Source organism: Cololabis saira, chromosome 15 (assembly GCF_033807715.1).
Source record: "Cololabis saira isolate AMF1-May2022 chromosome 15, fColSai1.1, whole genome shotgun sequence".
Taxonomy (NCBI): Eukaryota; Metazoa; Chordata; class Actinopteri; order Beloniformes; family Belonidae; genus Cololabis; species Cololabis saira.
In genome coordinates, this window is record NC_084601.1 from 34,608,085 (window position 1) to 34,632,481 (window position 24,397).

At 42.9% G+C, this 24,397-nt stretch overlaps 1 protein-coding gene across 1 annotated transcript; it reads right to left on the bottom strand.

Annotated features, from left to right (window-relative positions):
* Window positions 1-17,888: 17,888 nt before the first annotated feature.
* LOC133460837 (uncharacterized protein K02A2.6-like) lies at window positions 17,889-23,119 on the bottom strand. The gene is given in 5 exon segments (XM_061741599.1): window positions 17,889-17,906; window positions 17,990-18,121; window positions 18,310-20,352; window positions 20,355-21,781; window positions 22,972-23,119. Coding segments are annotated over 5 exon segments (3,768 nt in total).
* Between the last annotated feature and the right edge of the window lie 1,278 nt (window positions 23,120-24,397).

A 24,397-nucleotide genomic window follows, 5' to 3' on the forward strand; every position in this document is an offset into this window, starting at 1 on the left:
TGCAGGTCAAACACAACCAACTGAGCAACACTTGAAAGCAAACTGAATTTGATGGTAAGAAAGATTTATTACCAAATAAATAAACTTGAACTTTAGCGTTAGCCCCCATAACTTCTTATTTATATTAGTGTACCTTAATTAAAAATAAATAAGAAAGAAAGATGGAACTAAAATGTTTTTACAAATAACCTGAAAGGTAAAAGTGAAACCTGAAGGAGATTTCTGAATATTGGAAGAACACTCATAAATGTGATGCTCAGTAACATTAAATCTTTCTAAAACATCTGATATGAAGGAGTGTCATGATGGATGGAGAAGAGTTTGCTCATCTTCATGTTCTTGTATTTAAGTATCTTTAATTTAAACACTTGTTAAAAACTCTAGCTTCAGACTTTGTGTCCTGCAGAAACATTTAATCAAACAGCTGTTGTCAAGTTTCCTTGTATATTGATTGTTTTTTATTCTGTTCCGGAAATACACTTTGCATTTTGTTTATAACATTTCTGATGGTTTTTGGAAAATGAAGCAAGAGGACAAATGTTTATGTAAATGTAGCAGAATAAAGACAATTATTTTAACTGACAACTCTTCATTCCTCACAGATCAAATTAAAACAACACTAATAAACAAAGTGAAGAAAAGTTTCATTTATACTTATTTACAATCATTATATTTTACTTCAGCATTATCAAGTTCTGATGACAGCTTCAATGCCGTGTACACATGATGAAGTTCAGAATAACCACATTAATAAATGACATGTGAAACACAATAAATGAAAGTGGCCAAATGTTATCTGAAGTTAATCAGGATTCAACAATGAAAACTTGATTTCACAGATCCAGTTATTGTTGAAAGTGTGAAGTGAATGTGTCCATTCCCCTTCAGTAGTACAACACAGTGCAGCATATTCATGTTGGTTGTACTGATCTTGAGACCATCCTGCAACCCAGAACCTGTAAAGTATTAAAACAACATGTTCAGCTGAGATAAAAATCTAGATTATTTTCATTTCCTAATAAAAAAGTAGTTCCTAAAAAAACTTTCTTTAGTTGTTTTACACAAATGTTCACTTTTTAAAGAACACAAGGAACTTTTGGTCTGATTCCAGATGTTGGATGAGGTCTTCATTAAATACTCCAACATGGTATCCATTCATTTATTCCAGTGAAAGCAGCTCAGTCTGCACATCTTCCACAAATCTCTTCTCTCCTGCTGATCACAAACTAAATACACTATTTAAAAACTGTTGAGAACAAAGGTTTGAAGTCTCTTTCATCAGACTTATTGTTGAGTTTTTATTAAATAAATTCATCTCAGACTGCAGATGAAGAGTTCATGTAGCTGTTCATTCAAATAAATGTGTTACAGAAATAATGATGATACAGTTTTTAACATGTTCTGCTGTTTTACCTGTTAACAATTTGAAACAATGACTTTGATGAAATTGTAAAAGAAACACTGTCTCACGTTGTTGTCAGTCGTGATCCGTCCACCCATTTCCATTCATATTCCCGTTTACTTGTCGACCGTTCAGATTTCAGACCAATCCAGGAGTATCCATTCATGTCCAGTTGTCCCACAAAATCCTAAATGACGAGACAAAAGTAGTTTCTGCCGTCATGAATCTGCATATCTGTCTCAGTATCCTGATGATTGTGTTTGAAAACAATCTAAATGATTTAAAAACACATTTCTAACTGAAATCCATCAGGATGGAGACAGAAGCAGCACACAGACTGACAGCAGGTGGAGAACACAAGTAACAGAAAACTGCAGTAACATCAAATACACTGATACAAACACCCACCTGCTCCTCTTTGCTGTTTATGATCACCAGATCAGCTCCTCTTTCCTCACACTCCCTCCTGCTCTCAGACCAAGTTTTACTCTCTGTGAATTTTTTGTAAAAACTGGATCCAAATCTTCTCCATCCTTCATGACACTCTCCTTCATATCAGATATCAGACAGACAAGTGTTTTAGAAAGATTTCATGTTACTGAGCATCACATTTATGAGTGTTCTTTCAATATTCAGAAATCTCCTTCAGGTGTCACTTTTACCTTTCAGGTTTTTTGTAAAAACATTTTAGATCTAGCTTTCTGTCTTATTTATTTTTAATTAAGTTACACTAATAAAAATAAGAAGTTATGAAGGCTAACACTGAAGTTCAAGTTTATTTATTTGGTAATAAATCTTTCTTACCATCAAGTTCAATCTTCAGCTGATTATATGTGTTGTGCAGTTGGTTGTATTTGACCTGCAGCTGAATGTAACTGGTATTTAGTTGGTCGTGTTCCCTCTGCAGTTGATCTTTGTCCAAAGTGATATCTGGTTAGAAGAATAACATGAAAACAAACTCTGAAATGTCAAAACTTGTTTCAACCTGTAGGTTAAATATCTGATAACATTTCTGGTGGTTGAGGAGCAGGTGGTAGAGAGACTGGATGGTGGAAGGCTGGTAAAACATAAAATAAATTAACAAGATCTGGTCAAACATACATTCAAGAAGTTATGGGGGCTAACGCTGAAGTTCAAGTTTATTTATTTGGTTTTAAATATTTCTTACCATAAAGTTTGACTTTGAGCTGATTATAAGTGTTGTTCAGTTGGTCGTGTTCCTTCTGCAGCTGGTCTCTCTCCAAAGTCATATCTGGTTAGAAGTATAACATGAAAACAACTCAGTAAGATATCAAAACTTATTTCATCCTGTGTAGGTTAAATATCTGATAACATTTGTAGTGATTTAGGAGCAGGTGGTAGAGAGACTTGATGGTAGAAGGCTGGTAAAACATAAAATAAATTAACAAGATCTGGTTAAACATACATTCAAGAAGTTATGGGGGCTAATGCTAAAGTTCAAGTTTATTTATTTGGTTTTAAATATTTCTTACCATAAAGTTTGACTTCGATCTGATTATAAGTGTTGTTCAGTTGGTCGTGTTCCCTCTGCAGCTGGTCTTTCTCTAAAGTCATATCTGGTTAGAAGTATAACATGAAAACAAATTCTGAAATATGAAATCTTATTTCATCCTGTGTACGTTAAATATCTGATAACATTTGTGGTGGTTGAGGAGCAGGTGGTAGAGAGACTGGATGGTGGAAGGCTGGTAAAATATATACAATTAATTAACAAGAACTGGTCTAACAGCAGGGGTGGATGAGATTCACCCTGAGTACCTCAAGTCTCTGGATGTCGTAGGGCTGTCTTGGTTGACACGCCTCTGCGACATTGCATGGAGGAAGGGGACAGTACTGCTGGAGTGGCAAACCGGGGTGGTGGTCCCTCTTTTTAAAAAGGGGGACCGGAGAGTGTGCTCCAACTATAGGGGGATCACACTTCTCAGCCTCCCCGGAAAAGTCTACGCCAGGGTCAGGGGCGGAGCAGGGGTCCCAGCCTAGGGGGGGCGAAGCATTCTAGATTGGCCCTTGTGGCCTAAACATCCCCGTTAAAACATAATCGCTAAAAGAATGCCACAAATCAGCCCCTCTGATACACAACCACAGCAGCAGCACACGGTCAGAACGATTCACATGAGGTTTCAGCATCATGGATTTACCAGTCATTATGTCAAATCTAATTATAAGCCTAATGCAGATTTTAAGATATAAGTATCAAACTGGAGATAAAAAATCAAATGACATCCAGTGATGTTTATGGAAGCTCATTTCCGCCAGTAAAAGAAAAATATCAGCCGGCTGAACATTTAACGATCAGCCGGTTCTTCATTGCTGCAAACCTTTCACTCACTTTGCTCTTATCAACAGCGATGTCCCTCTCGATTGAGAGCAAGGTGAGGTTTGAGGCCTCGTCCATGCAGCCCAGAGATAGTTTTTAATCATTTCAGCCTGCTGAAACTCAGCATGACTTTCCTGCTCCACTTTTGATGCGGCAACTGGCGAAAGGCTGATTTATGGTTCCGCGTTACACCAACGCAGAGCCGACAGCGTAGGTTACGCGGCGACACCCACCATACGCCGTACCCTACGTTATAAGCTCTGCGTTGGTGTAACGCAGAACCATAAATCAGGCGTAAAAGTTAACACAACATGCGCGCACGTACCCGCGCATGACAGGCAGACACACAAGGAGAAGGGACTATTTCTTTCATTTTTATTTATTTTTTAAACTTTATCCTTATGAACGCACTTGTTATATGGTCCAACTTTCCTTATTTTATTCAGAACCCTTTTTTTTCTTTTCCCCTTTGGCATGGGCCGCCACGGATCAGTGGGCCCAGGGCGGCCGCCCCCCCTGCTCCGCTAGTGGCCAGGGTACTGGAGAGGAGAATACGGCCGATAGTTTAACCTCGGATTCAGGAGGAACAATGCGGTTTTCGTCCCGGTCGTGGAACACTGGACCAGCTCTATACCCTCCGCAGGGTGCTCGAGGGTTCATGGGAATTTGCCCAACCAGTCTACATGTGTTTTGTTGATCTGGAGAAGGCATTTGACCGTGTCCCTCGTGCCATTCTGTGGGGGGTGCTAAGTGAGTATGGAGTCCGGGGCCCTCTACTAAGGGCTGTCCGGTCTCTGTATGATCGGAGCAGGAGTCTGGTTCGCATTGCCGGCAGTAGATCAGACTTGTTCCCGGTGCATGTTGGACTCCGGCAGGGCTGCCCTTTGTCACCGGTCCTGTTCATAATTTTTATGGACAGGATTTCTAGGCGCAGCCAGGAGCCGGATAGGATCCGGTTTGGGAACCTCAGGATTTCATCTCTGCTTTTTGCAGATGACGTTGTCCTGTTGGCTTCATCGGACCGGGACCATCAGCATGTGCTGGGGCGGTTTGAGGCCGAGTGCGACGCGGCAGGGATGAGAATCAGCACCTCCAAAACCGAGGCCATGGTTCTTCATCGGGAAAGGGTGGTGTGCCTTCTCCGGGTGGGTGGAGAAGTCCTGCCTCAGTTGGAGGAGTTCAAGTATCTCAGGATCTTGTTCACGAGTGAGGGAACGATGGAGCGTGAGATTGACAGACGGATCGGTGCAGCGTCCGCAGTTATGCGGTCGATGTACTGGACCGTCGTGGTGAAGAGGGAGCTGAGTTGAAAGCCGAAGCTCTCGATTTACCGGTCAATCTACGCACCTACTCTCACCTATGGTCATGAACTTTGGGTAGTGACCGAAAGGACAAGATCGCGGATACAAGCAGCCGAGATGAGTTTCCTCCGCAGGGTGGCTGGACGCTCCCTTAGAGATAGGGTGAGGAGTTCGGTCACCCGGGAGGAGCACGGAGTCGAGCCGCTGCTCCTTCACATTGAGAGGAGTCAGCTGAGGGGGCTTGGGCATCTGTACCGGATCCTCCTGGACGCCTCCCTAGGGAGGTGTTCCAGGCATGTCCCTCCTCCCTAGGGAGGTGTTCCCGGCATGTCCCTCCGGGAGGAGACCCCAGGGAAGACCCAGGACACGCTGGAGAGACTATGTCTCTCGGCTGGCCTGGGAATGCCTCGGACTCCCTTCGGAAGAGCTGGAGGAAGTGTCTGGGGTGAAGGAAGTCTGGGCATCCCTGCTGAGGCTGCTGCCCACGCGACCCGGGAACGGATAAGCGGAAGAAGATGAGTGAGTGATGAGTGGGTCTAACAGCCATGCTATTGAAATGAAATTAATACTGTAGATGAAAAAAATGGACAAAAACTATTATACATTACTGAACTACAGACATTTGACTAAATGTAAAAAATGAATATGAAAGATGTATATAACAGAAACAACACAGTAAAACTGTAACCCAATGTTACCAAATCCAGGTCACCGGTTCTGTTCATAATTTTTATGGACAGGATTTCTAGGCGCAGCCAGGGGCCAGAGGGGATCCAATTTGGGAACACAGGATTTCATCTCTGCTTTTTGCAGATGATGTTGTCCTGTTGGGTTCATCGGACCGGGACCTTCAGCATGTGCTGGGGCGGTTTGAGGCCGAGTGCGGCGCGGCAGAGATGAGAATCAGCACCTCCAAATCCGAGGCTATGGTTCTCCACCGGGAAAGGGTGGCGTGCCCTCTCTGGGTGTTTGGAGAAGTCCTGCCTCAGGGGGAGGAGTTCAAGTATCTCGGGGTCTTCACGAGTGAGGGAAAGCTGGACCCTGAGATTGAAAGACGTCTGGAGTTATGCGGTCATTGCACCGGACCGTCGTGGTGAAGAAGGAACTGAGTCAAAAGGCGAAGCTCTCGATTTACTGGTCAATCTAAGCACCTGCCCTGACCTATGGTCATGAACTTTGACCGAAAGGCCAGATCCCAGATGCAAGCGGCCGAGATGAGTTTCCTTCGCAGGGTGGCTGGATGCTCCCTTAGAGATAGGGTGAGGAGTTCGGTCACCCGGGAGGAGCTCAGAGTCGAGACGCTGCTCCTTCACATCGAGAGGAGTCAGCTGAGGTGGCTTGGACATCTGTATCGGATCCTCCTGGATCCTCCCTAGGGAGGTGTTCCAGGCATGTCCCTCCGGGAGGAGACCCCGGGGAAGACCCAGGACACGCTGGAGAGACTATGTCTCCCTCCGGATGAGCTGGAGGGAGTGTGTCGGGTGAAGGAGGTCTGGGCATCTCTGCTAAGACTGCTGCCCCTGCGACCCGGTTCAATTCAATTAAATTCAATTTTATTTATATAGCGTCTAATACAACACAAGTTGTCTCAGAGACCCAGAACATGACCCCGAGCAATTATTACATAAACAATGGCAGGTAAAAACTCCCCTAGTGGGAGAAAAGCCTTAAGCCAAACAGTGGCAAGGAAAAATTCCTCTTTAGGAGGGGAAGAAACCTTGACCAGGACCAGGCTCATAAGGGGGGACCCTCCTGCTGAAGGCCAGACTGGGGGGGGCCAGCACAAGAAACTACAGGAACGATGGACAAAAATTATGGCTATGAGATACTTATAATAAATAAAAATGGAAAATGAGAAGAGAGGAAGGGAAGAGAAGAGGAGCAGAAGGGTGAGAGGCACTGCATATCTACCACGAAGCTATGTTTGAGACTAACTATAATAGTCTTGTTCTATAGCTGCAGCTATGACTACTGACTCTAACACACTAGAGTTTAGACATGGGGTGTCGGACTCCAGTCCTCGAGGGCCGCATTCCTGCATGTTTTAGATGTCTCCTTGCATCAACACACCTGATTCAAATTAATGGTCGTCACCAGCTTGTCATCAAGGTCTGGACTGCTCTTCTATCTCCAAGTTTAAAAGACTAACTAAAAAACATTTTTTACGAACCTATATATAATATAAAATGCTTCTTCATGGACTGCTGGGATGTATGTGTATGTAATGTTAAGTATGTATGTTAAGTGTTTTTTTGTGTGTACTTTGTATGCATTTATCCATCACCATCTCTTTACGGATGGTAACTGCTTACACCATTGACTGTACCACTACCCTTATATGAACTATGGGCCCCCACCTATGAGCTTTCCTAGCTTCCTTGGGGGACCCATTCACTCTACCCACTTAATTCGATTGTATTGTTATAACTATTATTATGGTATTGTGAATAAATTCAAACTTCAAACTTCAAACTCTGTTGGTGTCACAGCTACTTTTATCACGGTGTGCTGAAGCAGGGAAACATCTGAAACATGCAGGAACGCGGCCCTCAAGGACTGGAGTCTGACACCCCTGGTTTAGACTAACTAGAGATTTACTAACACCAACTAGAGGTTTACTAAACACTAACTATAGGCTTTACTAAACAGAAAGGTTTTAAGTTTGATTTTTAAGGTGGAGGTGGTGTCAGCCTCCTTAACCCAGATTGGAAGTTGGTTCCATAGTAATGGTGCCTGATAGCAGAACGCCCGCCCTCCAAATCTACATTTGGATACTCTAGGAACTACGAGTAAACCTGCACTCGTAGAATGGAGAGCTCTGCTAGGAACATAAGGCACTATCAGGTCTTGCAAATATTGAGGAGCTAAGGTGTTTTGGGCTTTATACGCAAGTAATAAAATTTTAAATTGAATTCTGAATTTTACGGGTAGCCAATGGAGCGACGCTAACACTGGAGAGACGTGGTCTCTCCTGCTAATTCCTGTCAGTACTCACGCTGCTACATTTTGGATCAGCTGGAGCCTATTCAGCAAATTACTTGGACATCCTGCTAATAACACATTACAGTAATCTAGCCTAGAAGATACAAACGCATGAAATAGTTTTCTGCAACACTCTGCGAGAGGATTTTCCTAATCTTTGCAATATTACGGAGATGGAAAAATGCTATTTTACAAACCTGATTAACATATGGTTTAAACGACAAATCCTGATCGAAAACAACACCAAGGCTTCTCACAGTTGCACTGGAAGCCATCGCAACACCATCTAGTCCCTTCCTAAGATGCTCTGGACCAAGAATTATAACCTCTGTTTTAACTGAATTTAGAAGCAATACATTTCCGGACATCCAGTCCTTGATGTCCCTAAGACATGCCTGAAGTTTAGCTAACGGTTCTGTTTCATCTGTCTTTATAGACAAATAGAGCTGCGTATCATCAGCATAGCAATGAAAGTGTATGCCGTGATTCTGGATTATACTTCCCAATGGCTGCATGTATAAACTGAACAAGATTGGCCCTAGCACTGAACCTTGCGGAACACCATAACAGACCCTCGGCTGTACATGAACAAACTGGAATCTGTCAGATAGTAAATTTATTAATGGATAGCCCCTTGAGATGAATCATCTTGTTTTCGAGGGGGTCCAACAAAAAACATACAACACAGTACAAAACAGTTACATACAACATACATAATACATAAGGCTCTCACACACAAACCTGCCCACACACCAGTCCCCAAGACCTACCACACCCGAAGAGCACAAGTAAACACTGCATATAATGCAGTAATAGCAACAAGAACAACAATATTAATATTAATAATAGTCATTATCACCATCATTATGATACAATATATGAAGAAATAGATACATTATTTATAAAATAAATAAATACAAATAAAATGAGAAGGCAATACCACTAGAGGCAACTACATGGTTTATTGAGGTTGGAATATAGTGAGTTTTTAAAGAGGTGTAATTAATTAAGTTTTCTTATATTGATGGGTAAGATAGATATGATTTAAACCAACATAAAGATGTCCCTTTAATCCCGACAACATGTTCTAACCTGTGCAGTAAGATGCTGATCTACAGTGTCAAAAGCAGCACTGAGGTCCAGTAGAACCAGTATGGACACTAGTCCCTTATCTGAGGCCATAAGAAGGTCATTTGTGACTCCAACCAGTGCTGTCTCTGTGCTATGATGCTTCATGAACCCTGACTGAAAAACTTCAAACAGATCATTTCTATACAAATAGTCACATAACTGGCTTGAAACTACCCTTTCCAGAATTTTAGATACAAATGGAAGGTTGGAAATTGGTCTATAATTAGCTAAGGTGTCAGGGTCAAGGGAAGGTTTTTTAAGTAAATGTTTAATTACTGCAATTTTTAAAACCTATGGTACACATCCTAAGCTTAGGGATAAGTTGATCTGGTCCAGTATTGTCGCACCGATAAGCGAAAAAACATTTTTGAATAGTCGAGTCGGGATGGGGTCTAACATACATGTGGTTGACTTAGCTCTATTGACGAGTGAGGTCAGCTCAGGGAGGTCTATAGGATCAAAACAGTCTAGAGTCAAGTCAGAGCCTAGGCAAGTCGCTAAAGCTGAAGAAACGCCCACAACCGGCTGGTTGATTTCTTCTCTAAATAACATGGTTTTACTGTTAAAGAAGCTCATAAATTCTTCACTACTGAGAGCTGCAGGAATGCACGGCTCAACAGAGTTGTGACTCTTTGTCAGCCTGGCTACAGTGCTGAACAGAAAACGTAGGTTACTTTTGTTATCCTCTATCAACGATGAATAATAAGCTGTTCTGGCTTTGCGGGTTCCAGATAAGTGGAAGAAGGTGGATGGATGGACATTTATGAGTGTTCTTTCAATATCCAGATATCTCCTTCAGGTGCCAGTTTTACCTTTCAGGTTATTTGTAAAAATATTTCACCTTTATCTTTCTGTCCTATTTATTTTTAATTAAGTTACACTAATAGAAATAAGAAGATATGGGGGCTAACGCTGAAGTTCAACATTATTTATTTGGGTTCTATTGTATTGTATTTGTATTAAATCTTTCTTACCATAAAGTTTGACTTTGAGCTGATTATAATTGTTGATCAGTTGGTCGTGTTCCCTCTGCAGCTGGTCTTTGTCCAAAGTCATATCTGGTTAGGAGTATAACATGAAATCAAACTCTGAAATTTCAAAACTAGTTTCATCCAGTGTAGGTTAAATATTTAAAAACATTTGTGGTGGTTGAGGAGCAGGTGGTAGAGAGACTTGATGGTGGAAGGCTGGTAAAACATAAAATATATTAACAAGAACTGGTCAAACAGCCATTCTATTGAAAAAATTAATACATGATAAAAACAAAAATGGACAAAAACCATTATACATTACTGAGGTACAGAAATTAGACTAAATATTGTTTTGGCCTGTTCAAGTGAACATGTCATTAACAAGATTGTGTAGACTTTAATGATAAGATGATGGTGAGCTTTTCATTAGAATCAGGTGTGTTTAAGCAGATAAACATCTAAAATGTGAAGGGAAGTGGAGTCTTGAGGACCTGGATTTAAGAAAACTGATCTACAGTATGAAGGAGAAACATGAAATAAAAAGGAAAAAGCGTCATGTTGTTGCATATATTGACCGCTAGATGGCAGCGTTGTAACTGAATACACTCAGTTGCAGCCTCCTGGACATGTGCTCGCCCCACATGTGCACGTGTGATCGCGAAGACATTCAGAAAGTAAGAGGCAACAACTGAACATCTATCTTTCCTATCATCACTCACTTTCAAAAGGTTTTTTTTACGTTATCCTCTGATTTTCATTCTCCATATTTCTCAAGGGGTAAATAAAAATTTCACATTTAAATTTATCATTCAGTCCGTTTTCTAACTCTTTTTTTCTGCTGTGTGTCTCTTTCGCTGGAGAAACTGCTCATATCTACCATGCCATGACATTTTGTTTAAACAATTAATGAAAGTTCAATATTGGTGATTGTGTAGCTTGATTTATTTATTTTTTGCTAATTTTAAAAGTTTTCTTACCAGAAACATTGTTGAGCAGCTGATTGTAGGTGTTCAGTTGGTTGAGTTTGGTCTTCAGCTGGTTGACTTTCAAGGTGACTAAAAGAGCTGTAACACACATTCACTTTGCTTTAAATCAACAGAAATAATTAGGGCCTGAGTACTTACAGTGTGAAGGCCCTATTGTATCTGTAGGAATTTTCCTTGTCTTTTTTTCTTAACACACCCAGGTGTGTTATACATCAAAATGTGCGTCTCCATCCTGCAACGATTCGCATTGCTTTTCTCAGTCAAAAGCGTTACCGTGGCGATGATAGTCGCCAAAAAGCACGCCCCCACCTTCATCTGATTGGTCCATATTTGATAGTTCCTACTTTCTGCCATAACTTTTGAATGGTTTGACATAAAGACTTGTGGGTGGTGTCATCCGCTAAATGTCCAGGCCTGAAGAATCTACATGCAAGTCATACAAGCGCTTCCACTGCAGCACACCTGAACGTTTACAAGGGTGTGAGGGCCCGTTCATCGCTGCCTGCAGCTTTAATTTACTTTCAGTTTGTTATTGGATAATGCTCTATACTGTTACAATGCTATATACTGTTGCTACTGTTTAGCTGCAGAACGTTGTTGCTCATCCATGTCTTTATCTCCCCAAGACATGCAGAGAGACAAGAAATGGCTGCAGAGGGGCTTGGGGCAGTTTTTATGTAAAGCTGCGTGTCGTCACTATAATAGTCGAAGGACATCTTATGTCTGTTGATGACACGACGGAGGGGGAGCATGTAAATAATGAAGAGGATGGGGCCATTGACCGACCCTTGAGGAACACCACAGGAAACCGGGACTAGTCTGGAGATGCATCTTCCCAGTGGTTGTTATTGGATAATGCTGCTGTTATATATAATACTGTTAAAAATTGTAGTTAAGTTTTTATTCAACAAGCAGTGCAGCATAATGTCCATAAATCTGACATGCTGAGGAAATTATTAGGAACTGAAATTTTATAACGGATTATTTTCATCAGTGGGATGTAAAGGCATATATATATATATATATGAAATTCTTGCATCTCCTCAGACCTTCAGTGTCATGTTTATATTTTTTTACCTTTTAGTGTCTGCAGAAGTTTAAACTTCTCCTCAAACTTGCACCTTATCGTGATGAAGGGAATTCCCACTTGATTTGTCTCTCAAGGCAAACTGGTTCTAGAGGAGGGATCAGTTTATTGTGGTTTGTCTGGCTCTGATGGTTATTTGAAGATCCACAGCTCGATGTACGTCCCCCAGAAGAGGGGTACTGCGGCTGCCGCTTGGCACCAGGCAGGAAGGATGGTTTAGTTATAAGTGTGTCACACTCTGAATTGTTGTGGTGAGTGAGTTCACTTACCGCCATGTCACACTACCTCATCAGCTTCATCTCATGCCAGCATTTGAGCTGCACTGCGGTCGATTGTCTTTGCAGCATGCACTACTTTCCTTTTGCAGATTGATGGCTTGGTTTGGATTCCAGGTTGCCCCTGATCACGTCTTCTCTTTGCCCCGACCTTCTGCCCACCAACAACAAGTTTTTTGTCTAGTCTCTCTTCTTTGCCCAACTGATGGTCTGCCAGGTTCTGATACTGCTTCTGTCTTGATCACAATTCTACCTATTCCCTCCATGGTGTTGTCGCCATCATCGAACACCTAAAGGAATAGTGTGCCTGTTTAAGGGCACTCGCTAGCCTGCCAGTCAGTACTCTTTTCTATTGGTTCTTCAAGTCGTCAAGACTAATGACATACTGTATAACATGTACTACAATGAAAACAGTGATATCTGACCCTAACATGTAACTCTTAAAGCATTTGTCCACAGAACTGTCCCACATGCTGTAAGTAGAAAAACCCAGTAGTTCTTGGGTTGGCTTACCGTCAAACAACCTTCTCTGTTTGATTTTTGGTAAAACTCAGCAATGTTTTATCAAAGTACGTCATCAGCACTTCAGAGATAAACAGCAGTTTCTCTACTTTGTGACCAAAATGCATCATGTAGTTTTTGAGGTGCAGCATTTTATCTTACCACATATGAACAGGATGACGACCACGACTAAAACCACTGTGCACAACACTCTCACTTTTTTACGAGCTAAAAAAACCAGCTTGAAAAAAATGGCGTGAGATGATGAAGTCAATGTAACTGGCAAAACCTCCACACTGACAGTACATCATACCTCTTTAACCTTGTCTAAATCTTACAAACTGCTTCAATCTGGTCCTCATTCATCCTTCTACAGTCACATGGAGTTTCTTATAAAATGTTAATTTGATGCATTTTGTTAAATTGTGTTGTTTATCTAGAAAGATTAAAGTCTGGTTAAACATGTGATCTGCAGCAATGTGGTTAAATGTTTAGCTCCTACATGATTATCTATGAACTACCTTGGTACGCTTCAGTCACTTATTTCCATCATTACTTTGATTCAGTCAAAGAAACTCTGAAAGCTACAGAGCTGAACAGAGAACAGAGACCACTGATCGATCCTTTTACAACTTTTGTTCCAGTTTTTACCACCTGATGGTTTGAGTGTCTCCCAATGGCCTGGCAAGTGCTACTTGTACAGTCTTTCTCTATTTTCTTTTTAATCTCATCCTTAACGGTTCCATGGGAAACTTCATCATCTAATTCCCTCAGATTCAAACTGAATTTTTTAATGGATAAGGAACCAAACAAAAACAGTTAAAAATCATCAAATTATTTAACTTTAAGTGTATCTAATGTGGTATATAACACATCAGACATATTAAGATACAAATACTCACAGCGTATGATGAATCCAACCAGAACCAGAAGAATAAACACTCCCAGTAAAACTTTGAAACTGTTTCTTTTGACAGCTGGGAGGTTCTTCTGGTTGTTTCTTTCTACAAAAGCAAATAACAGAATCCACCAATAAGCTCGTGTGAAGCTTTGTCTTGTTGAACAAATGTAGAACATCTATAACTTTAAATCACATTTGAAAGTAATATACTTTAAATAATCTTGTTCACGTTGCAGTTACAGAAACTGAAATGGATGATGATGTCATCTGTTACTGGTAATGATTGATAATGGTTTATGTTTTAAACCAAATCACCAGAAACTTCCTTTTAGCATCAAATGTTACTGAGACAAGTTCAAGAGTTACTGCTTACCAGTTTGTTGTAAGTCCTGATCAGTGTGTTGGTTTCCTTCGTCCAACGTCTCTATTTCAAATTGATCTTGATCTCTTCCATATTTATGAACCCTTCTGCTAAATTTTACTCTCAAATCTGGTGCAGTTTGAATTTCTGTTGACATCTTGAGAGGCAATCTGTATCTGACCTGACAACACTTTGTTTCTTTGTTGGTTAGTAAACTTTCAATAGAAAACCGTCCGGAAGTAACAGCATAAAAACCACAACTACCTCTAAAATGTTTCATGCAACACCTTCTGTGAGCAGTGGGAGGGTACATATTTTCGTGACTTTTACAATGTTTGTACTATATATAAATTCTGAGTAATTGGTAATTGACAAACGTCATAAATTCATTCATTATTTAGCTCAAAGTCTGCATTGTATTGAAGTCCTGACGTTACCTTGTACAATGTGCAGCACTAGTGCAGGTTTAGAGTGTTATTTAATACGTTTCAGTCCATTACAAACCCGTCTACTAATGTTCTGAAAAACGTGTCAGTCAACTTGTGATCACTTTCTTCAATATTTCTTCAATATTTCGAGAAGGTGGTTTCTGTTAGGCTGAGTGTTATCAATATACCTTATGGTCCAGACCCATGTTCCTCTACTGTACCTTCTGCTATGTTTACAGAGTTTGAGCCATATCAATCTTCTCAGAAGTGTTCCAGCGGTTGAGTCCAACCAACTGTCCGTTGGATGCAATACCATCTCATCTGCTCAAACAGGTTTTTAGCACAGTGGGACTCTGTCTCCTTGTGTTTTTTTAATAACTGCTGAGCTCAGGATCTGTACCAACATTCTTTAAACATGCTGTGGTCAGGCCACTGCTCAAGAAATCAAGTCTTGATCCAACAGTACTTTCCAATTTCAGACCTGCTGTGTCTCATCTATCTTTTTTATCTAAGGTTTTAGAAAAAATGGTTCTCATCCAGTTGCTCTCTTTTCTGGAAAATAATCATATTTTGGAGAAATTTCAGTCAGGATTTCGAACCTGACACAGCACTGAATCTACTCTGCTGATTCAGAGCATCCTACCTGCTTTTTTGCACTGTTTTTCTTTCTTTCTCATACTGCACTACTTTTTATTTTTCATTCCAATGTATATACTGTTTATATTTTGTAATTATATATTTTTTACTTTTTTTTACCCTTTCCCTGCATGTGTGTATTGAGTGTACTGCTGCTGCACAAAGTGAATTTCCCCATTGAGGGAGAAATAAAGGACAATCTTATCTTATCTCCTATCTGAAGGTCCAGAATGACAACATGCTGTGCCTCGATGCTAAAAAAACAGTTATGCTAGTATTGCTGGACCTCACTGCTGCATTTGACACTGTGGACCACTCAGTCCGCCTAAGACGTTTGGAACAACACGTTGGCCTGCAGGGACCTGTGTTTGCAGTGTTTGTCTTATTTAAATATTTAAATAGAAGTTTCTCAGTTGTCATTGATTATCTCTCCTCCACTTTAGCCCCTTTGACCGTTGGTGTACCACAGGGTTCCATTCTTGGCCCTGTGTTATTTTCTTTATACATGTTGCCACCAGGATCAATTATTTCACACCATAATTGTCAAATGTTTTTAAATCAGCATGGCTTCCCACACTTGAAAAAGGAAGGACTTGACGAGACTCAAGATTTCACTCGTTCTAACTGATTTATTAATCAAGAACGGTAAAAAAAACTGGTAGCCCGTTTGAATGTACGATACGATACGATACGAGTATTATTTTTCATTTTCAGGACACATGTAACAACAGTGCACTGGGAAACGAAAGTTCGTTGCCTCTGGCTCAGAAAAGCAAATAAAATATGACTCAACTTAACTAAAACTAAATTTTAAATTAACTTAACTTAAAAAGTGCTTGAGTGCTTAAAGCAGCACAATGTAACTTTCAGCTTTTTTTGAGTTTGGCGGCATCTTTTGCACAAAAGCGGTAGTGCTTTACCAGAAAGAACCCTACATTTCCCATGAGCACCAGCGCGTACTGCCGGAAAACTCCTGTCCCGTCGCATGCATTTGTTTTGAGAGAAGACGGGACAGACTTTCAAAACTACTTTTCTGTTTCACCAAGTGAACATATGGAACGCAAAAAAAAAAGATGTTAAACTGCTGGAAAGGAATTGGAATTTACCGGGATACCTTAAACAAGGAAGCCAGGGAGCGGTATATGGAGAAAATAATGATTGTTAACGGTTTGGATCCATATGAAATTCCTACTAAAGAGTGGAGCTCCGATGAGGACTACCATGTGTTTCAATACATTTGTATAATAGTACAACATACAGTACATGTTTTGTATCACTCTTACTTATCTTTTCTTTTTTTTTGGCTGCTATATTATGCTGAAGAGGCTCCGAGGCGTGAGCAATATTCTTGTTTTCCTCGTGAGATTATTTTTTTCCTCTGCAGCTAAAAATAGAGTTAATGTTTTTTCCTCAACAAACTAGTTTTATCTGAAGATTGGGGTTAATCGCACCGCAGAGAGCTGGGGTCCTTTTCACAAAGCAGGTTCAACAAACTCTGAGTCTAATCCTGAACTCTTAGTTGATCTACTCTGAGATCGGAAACTCTGAGTTTTCGGTTCCAGAACAGCGGATTTGAGGTAATTTACTCAACTCTAAGTAGTTTCACCTGGAGTTAAGCGCATGCGCCACAACTATCAAAAGCCAGTATCTATAGAGCCCTGATACAACGATTCACCATGGCAACCGGCGACAACAAAAGATCCACGTACTTTTTTTTTTTAAACTTTATTTAACATTTCAATTTACAAAATCCCTTTGAGGAAACTTTGCATCTGAAGATCCACATACTTCACACCCTGTCCTTTTTCACCCGAATGGAATTAGAGATTTTAATGCGCGCATACGGCGAATTTGAACATGTTTTTCGAAAAAAGAGTAACACTGCAGCACAGAATATAATATAAAATTAATTTAACAGATCTCCACATCATTCACCTGCAATCCTGTGGAACTCCTCCTTGATGGCTTGGACAGGTTTATGTAGGCTCGCCACCCGTCCCTTGAAATACGGAATTGTTCCGTAATTGGGAATTAAAAGTTGCGTTCCGTATTGAACCAATACAGACACATATTATGCTAGGGTTCTCCAACTCCGGTCCTGCGGGAGAGCACCTATCCAGCATGTTTTAGATCTTTCCCTGCTTAAGCACACCATCATACAAGGAGCTGTGTCAGCAACAGAACTGTCCGGACCTTGATGACAAGTTAATGACGACCCTTGATTAGAATCAGGTGTGTTCATGCAGGGAGACACCTAAAACATGCTGGATAGGTGGATCCAGGACCGGAGTTGGAGACCCCTGTATTATGCTCTTATTTATTCATGTAATAATATACAGGTGGAGGTCGGAAAATCTGAATATATTGCAAAACTTCATTCGTAGTAAATTCAACTTAAGGTGAAACAAATATTATTTCCCACTACATGCAAAGTGTGATATTTCAAGCCTTTATTTGTTATAATTTTGATGATTAGCCTATGGCTCACAGTTTATGAAAACCCAAAATAAAAAATCTCAAAAAATTAGAATATATTATTGAAACATCCCAAACAGCAGTCCCAAAATGGCTGCTACAGGGGGCCGGGTTCAGACAAAGGTCAACACCTATATGGGAAGAGAGAGAGGGAGTGGTGCCTCTAGTGGGCAGGTGAGGTTATGACATGAACACAAGACACAGAATATCACACCCTCCCATCCTTGATGAAGACAGTCTGAAACAGTGCCCTGTAGGAATCAAGTCCCTCAAGCCACATAGCGGTCTGGGGGACGAGACTCCCGGCCAGACCTCCTGAGCACTGGTGGGGCTGGTGGAGTGGCCGCTGGTGGGTCAGGTGGGGAGCACTCCACATTGGTACTTTGCTCATACCCGGAGGGATCGGTAGTTATGTCCATGGGTGGGGATGAAGAAGGACATGGAACTTGGGGAAACTCCATAGGAGCATCGGCGCGTGATAGGGTAGGTTATGGGGGAGGTGAACGATGGCGTACGTGGTCAACATGGTCTTACCCGCTGACCACTACCCAGCAGCACTGTGCATGACACTGGACCCGTCACCGACTCCACCGTGCCAGGAATCCAGCTGGGCCCAGCACTGAAGTTCTTGGTGTAGACGGGAGCCCCCTCCTGGAGACTCCGGGCTCTGGCATGCTGATCATGCTGTTCCTTCTGCTTCCACTGCTTGTGTTGCACTCGAGACTGGAGGTCTGGGTGCAGAAGGTCCAGGGTAGACCTCAGCTTCCCATTCATCATCAGCTCTGCAGGAGATTTGCCCGTAGTAGACTGGGGGGTGATCCTGTAACTGAACAGAGCACGTGACAGCTTTGTCTCCACTGAACCGCCTGAGCTCTTCTTCAGGAGGGATTTTAGTGTTTGGACCGCCCTCTCGGCCAGGCCGTTAGAGGCCGGGTGCCAGGGGGCAGTGGTGACATGCTGGATACCATTCCGGACCATAAACTCCTCAAAGTCTCTACTTGTGTAGCAAGTCGCATTATCAGAGACCACCATCTCAGGCAGTCCAAATCTGCTGAAACAGTCTCTTAGACATTCAATGGTGGCAGCCGTGGTCGATGAGTGGAGAGGATAGGCCTCTATCCAGTTAGAGTGAGCATCAATAATTACCAGGAACATACGTCCCATAAATGGACCTGCGTAATCTATGTGTATCCGTCTCCATCGCTTGGCTGGCCACTCCCACGGATGCAGGGGAGCGTGAGTCAGCATTTTTCGGTTTACCTGACAGATGTTACAGCCCCTCACCAGCCCCTCGACATCCGCATCCAGCTGTGGCCACCAGACGTAGCTCCGTGCCAGGCCCTTCATTCTGGTGATACCGGGGTGTGACTGGTGCAATTGCTGCAACACGGCTGGACGGCCCCTTGTAGGGATGACAACTCGGGCCCCCCAGAGGACACACCCCCCTTGGATACTGAGTTCATCTCGTCTCTGGTAATAGGGAGCAAAACAGGGATTAATTACCCCACTAGGCCAGCCCCGCCCGACATACTCCCACACCCGGGCTAGAACAGGGTCCCGACTGGTCCACCTCTCCACTTGTCTGTCAGTCACTAGGGGGGTATCAAGGTGCTCTAACATCATCACCGTACCCCCATCCTCTGGATCCGCCCCCTCCTCCTCCCCGGAGGAAACGTCAGCGTCAGCATTTCCATGGTCCTTGCCTGCTTTGTAAACCATCACATAGTTATAGGCCCCCAACGTCACCGCCCACCTCTGGACACGGGGCGAAACCATTTGAGGCACCGTTCTAGCCTCACTAAATAGACTGAGGAGGGGCTTATGGTCCGTAACTATGGTGAAATTACGGCCATACACATAGTTGTGGAACTTCTTCACTCCAAACATCACAGCCAGACCCTTCGTATCCAGCTGTGAATAGTTCCGTTCTGCAGCAGTCAATGTACGAGATACAAACCCCACAGGTCTCTCTGACCCATCTGGCATTTGGTGGGACAACACCGCCCCCACCCCGTAGGGCGAGGCATCGCACGCCAGGACCACCTCCTTCTTCGTGTCATAGTGCACCAGGACCTGGGAAGACTGAAGAAGAGTTTTAGACATCTCAAAAGCTGCCTGCTGGGTTGGGCCCCAACTCCACCGAACATCTTTCCTGAGTAGGGAGTGGAGAGGAGAAAGAAGGGAAGACAGATTAGGGAGGAAACGATGGTAATAATTCAGCAGTCCTAGATAGCTTTTCAGCTCTGAAACAGTCTTAGGTGTGGGGGCATCTTTTATGGTGGCCATTTTCTCTGTTACTGGGCGGAGCCCATTCCTGTCAATCATGTGCCCCAGATACATTACTTCATCCTGGAGGAAGGAACATTTCTGTCGCTTGAGGCGCAGCCCATGGTCTTCCATCCTCTGTAGCACCTTGTCCAGGGTTTTCAGATGCTCTGACTCTGTTGGACCACTCAGAAGAATATCATCCAAAAACACACTGCAGTGAGGGATTCCCTGGAGGATCCCCTCCATAATCCTCTGAAAAATAGCAGGACTAGATGATACACCAAAAGGCAAACGCTTATAGGTATATAGGATGGGTGTCTATGGGTGTTTATCGTGACATACTGCTGGGAGCTCTCATCTAACACCACCTGTAAATAAGCGTGGCTCATGTCAAGCTTGGAAAACTGTTCTCCTCCAGAGAGCTTGGCGAATAGATCTTCCACTCTTGGAATGGGGTATTGCTCTACACTGGAGGCCTGATTAACAGTCACTTTATAGTCCCCACATATTCGGACCCCCCCACGAGGCTTGAGTATGGGCACTATAGGTGCAGCCCATTCTGAGTGAGTCACTGGTTCAATAATCTTATCTTCAAGAAGCCTATCCAATTCGGCTTCCACTAAGGGTCTGACAGCATAGGGGACTGACCTTGGTTTGAAGAACTTCGGCTTAGCTTCCGCGTCCACATGGATAGTCGCTTTGATGCCATTCAGAGTTCCAAGCTCGTCTTTGAACACTGCGTCATGCTTCATCAGTACTTCCTCTAACCTGGTGGAGCCAGGTTTCGGGGGGTTGTTGGGTGCAGACTCCACCTGATGAATGGAGTGGACCTCCAGGGCTAATGCTTGGAGCCAACTCCGCCCTAGGAGATTGGGACCGGAGCCAGCCACCACGATAACTGGTAGCTCTCGAGAAACATTCTGGTGAGTTACAGTGACCCGGGCCATGCCTTTAACCTGAAGCCGCTCGCCGGTGTAAGTCTTCAGCTTTATTGGGCAGGTGTCTAACTTGGGCATAATAGCTAGATTTCTCAGCTTAACATACTGCTTTTGACTGACAATGGTAACACTACAGCCCGTATCAACCTCAAAATGGACTTCTGTGCCATTGATAAACACTGACTGTAGGATAGGGGGCACCTTCTGATTGTTCTGTCCTACCATACATAAAGCATGCATGGAGTACATATCCTGCTCTGATTCAGAGCTACTACTACCCCCATCTCGCAATAGATGTGCTCTACGGGACCTCCCCCCCACTGCCTTGCCCTGGGGACCTAACTGACCCGGGGTGGGCTTTCCTTTGGATCTACAGGCCCGAATTAGATGCCCTTTTTTTCCACAGCCATGGCATGTCTCGGCGGCAAAACGACAGTCGGAGGGTGAGTGCCGCCCCTTGCACCTGAAGCATTGGGGCCCCGGAGCTGGTGAGACGTGGGCTCGCTGCTCCGAAACCTGGTAGACCGCTTCCCCAGGCTTGGCTCGGCCTGCTGCTCCAGCTTCCTCTCTCCACAGGGCCTGGATGTCTTGCACATCCTTATCAGCCGTTTCCATGGACTGGGCGATCTCCCAGGCCTTTTTGAAGTCCAGCTCCCGGTGCGACAGCAGTTTCCTCTGAATACTGTCATCATTCACACCACAGACCAGCCAATCTCTCAACATCTGTAGTAAAGTGTCTCCATAATTACAGTCCCGTGCAAGCTTCCTGAGATCAGCCACATATTCTGCAATGGACTCCCCTGGACGGCATGTCCGGGTATTAAACTTGAACCTTTGCACAATCTCACTGGGCTTAGGGTTGAAATGTTCCTTTAAGGTAGTGACCAAAAATGCAAAGGTTTTTTCTCCAGGTGTAGCCGGGCTCACCAAACTCTTCAATAGACTGTATGTTGCTGGGCCACAACAACTGAGTAAAATGGCTTTCCTCTTACCAGCATCAGTGATCTCATTAGCTGTGAAGAAAAACTCCAAGAATTCACAATACTCTTCCCATGTTTGAGATTGGATGTCAAATGGCCCGACGGTGCCTATAGTGGCCATACTTGCTTCTCTCCCCCTCCAAAGTTTATCCTCGTCGCCAATGAAACATCCCAAACAGCAGTCCCAAAATGGCTGCTACAGGGGGCCGGGTTCAGACAAAGGTCAACACCTATATGGGAAGAGAGAAAGGGAGTGGTGCCTCTAGTGGGCAGGTGAGGTTATGACATGAACACAAGACACAGAATATCACAATTATGAAATCATTAAACAATTCAATCATCAAAATTATAACAAATAAAGGATTAACATATATTGCTTTGCCTGTAATGAGACTATGTACTGTAATATACATGTATTACACGGTCTGATAACCATCTCCCGACGAATATTTAATTCTCTGCACATTAATTCTGCACCTTCATCAATTGTGTCTTCATCAAAAGGACATGCCATGTTCGTGACAATGGACTTCTAATATATATACTGACTCTGTTTTTAATGACAGACGGCAGAACTTCGCCAAAACTTGCCTGCTGAGGGGGAAGTGACGTATGCCGTAAAGCAGTCAAAGCCGTAAAAAATTGTAGTTTTTTAGTGTGGCAGGGTTCCTACCATGCTCTTCAAAGTTACATAGTGCCAGTGAAGGCGATACAGACCCCTCAGACCATGACAGAGGTGTCATTAAACCTGTTGGAAGTTGTTGTACCATCACAATGACTCTGGAAATATGATATTAAGGTGGAAAAGCTACATAGTGCTGCTTTAAAAAATATGACAATAAATATAATTATGGAGCTTTATATTTTAAAAAACAGTTTGGTCATTTAGCAGCAGTTCCGTTTTGTATGTGTGTGTGTGTTGGGTGTGGAATCCTTTCATTTAGAGTTCAACAGTCTTATGGCCTGGGGGATGAATCTGTTGCAGAATCTGGCTGTTCTGCATCTCGCACTGCAGAACCTCCTGCCAGAGTTGAGCAGTGTGAACAGTCCATGGTGTGGATGTGTGGAGTCTCTGAAGATGCTGTTGGCTCTCGTCAGACAGCGCATGTTTCCGATGTCCAGAATGGAGGGCAGAGAGGAATGTAGTCCTTTTCCCATGCGTTTTCAGGTTTGTGAAGTGTTTCTGTAGATCGCTTCTGCTCTTCTCCGCTCCTTTGCACACAGCCAAATGTTTGTCCTGTGTGCTGCTGATTATTTAATTGTGCTCACCTGCTGGAGCGCGTGTGATGAGGCACGCCACGGAGAAGCACGCCCGCTGTCACGCGCCTGCAGCCGTACCTCCCGTTAGATCGCTGCAACAATAATGTCTCTGTTCATTTGTATGCAGATGATCTGCAAATCTATCTGCCAGTTCTGCCAAAATCAAGTGTACAAAAATCCATTCACAGATGCTTAGAGGACATTAAACTTTGGCTGTCTCACAATTTCCCCCGGTTAAATTAGAGTAAAACAAAATGCATTATATTTATTCCGACTAAACCATCCAGTAGCACATTATCTCCCGTTATCTCAGATCTGGGTCCCCTGGCCCTCACTTTAACCATGTGGTAAAAAATCTGGGCGTGACATTTCACAGCACATCGATAAACACATCGTCTGGGTTGTCAGAGCCAGCTTCTGTCAACTTTGACTTCTCCGTAAAGTCAAGCCTCTTTTAAGTAGCAGTGACCTTGAGAAGGTCACTAATGCTTCAGCTCTCGGCTTGACTACTGTAATGCTCTGTACTTTGGTGTCAACCAAACATTACTGAATCGCTTACAGCTTGTCCAGAATGCTGCAGCTCGTCTGTTAACTCACACCCGGAAACATGACCGCATCAAACCGATGCTGCATTCTCTTCACTGGCTCCCAGTGCAGTTAAGAATATATTTTAAACTTTTTCTATTGTTTTTAGTACTCATAATGGCTTTGCCCCATCTTATCTAAGTGATATTTTAAGTTTTCATCGACCTAGCAGAGCTTTACGCTTGCCAACATCTGTTAGAGATACCACGGACTAGATAAAGGAATTAGGGGGAACGTTCTTTTGCAGTCGCTGGCCAAAGACTCTGGAACACACTACCATCAGACTTACGTACTCTCAGCAGGCTGCCCCAGTTCAAGTCGAAACTCTCTATTAAGGATGGCATTTGGAATTTTTACCAATTTGGGTTTTTATCTGGGTTTTTAATAGTAACTTTGTGTGTTTAATTAGGGCCCGAGCACTTACAGTGCGAAGGCCCTATTGTATCTGTAGGAATTCTTTCTTTCTTTCTTTCTTTCTTTCTTTCTTTCTTTCTTTCTTTCTTTCTTTCTTTCTTTCTTTCTTTCTTTCTTTCTTGCTTCCGATGAAAGGAGGGCCTTTTTACGCCCCTAAATGTGCCCCAAAAGTCACAA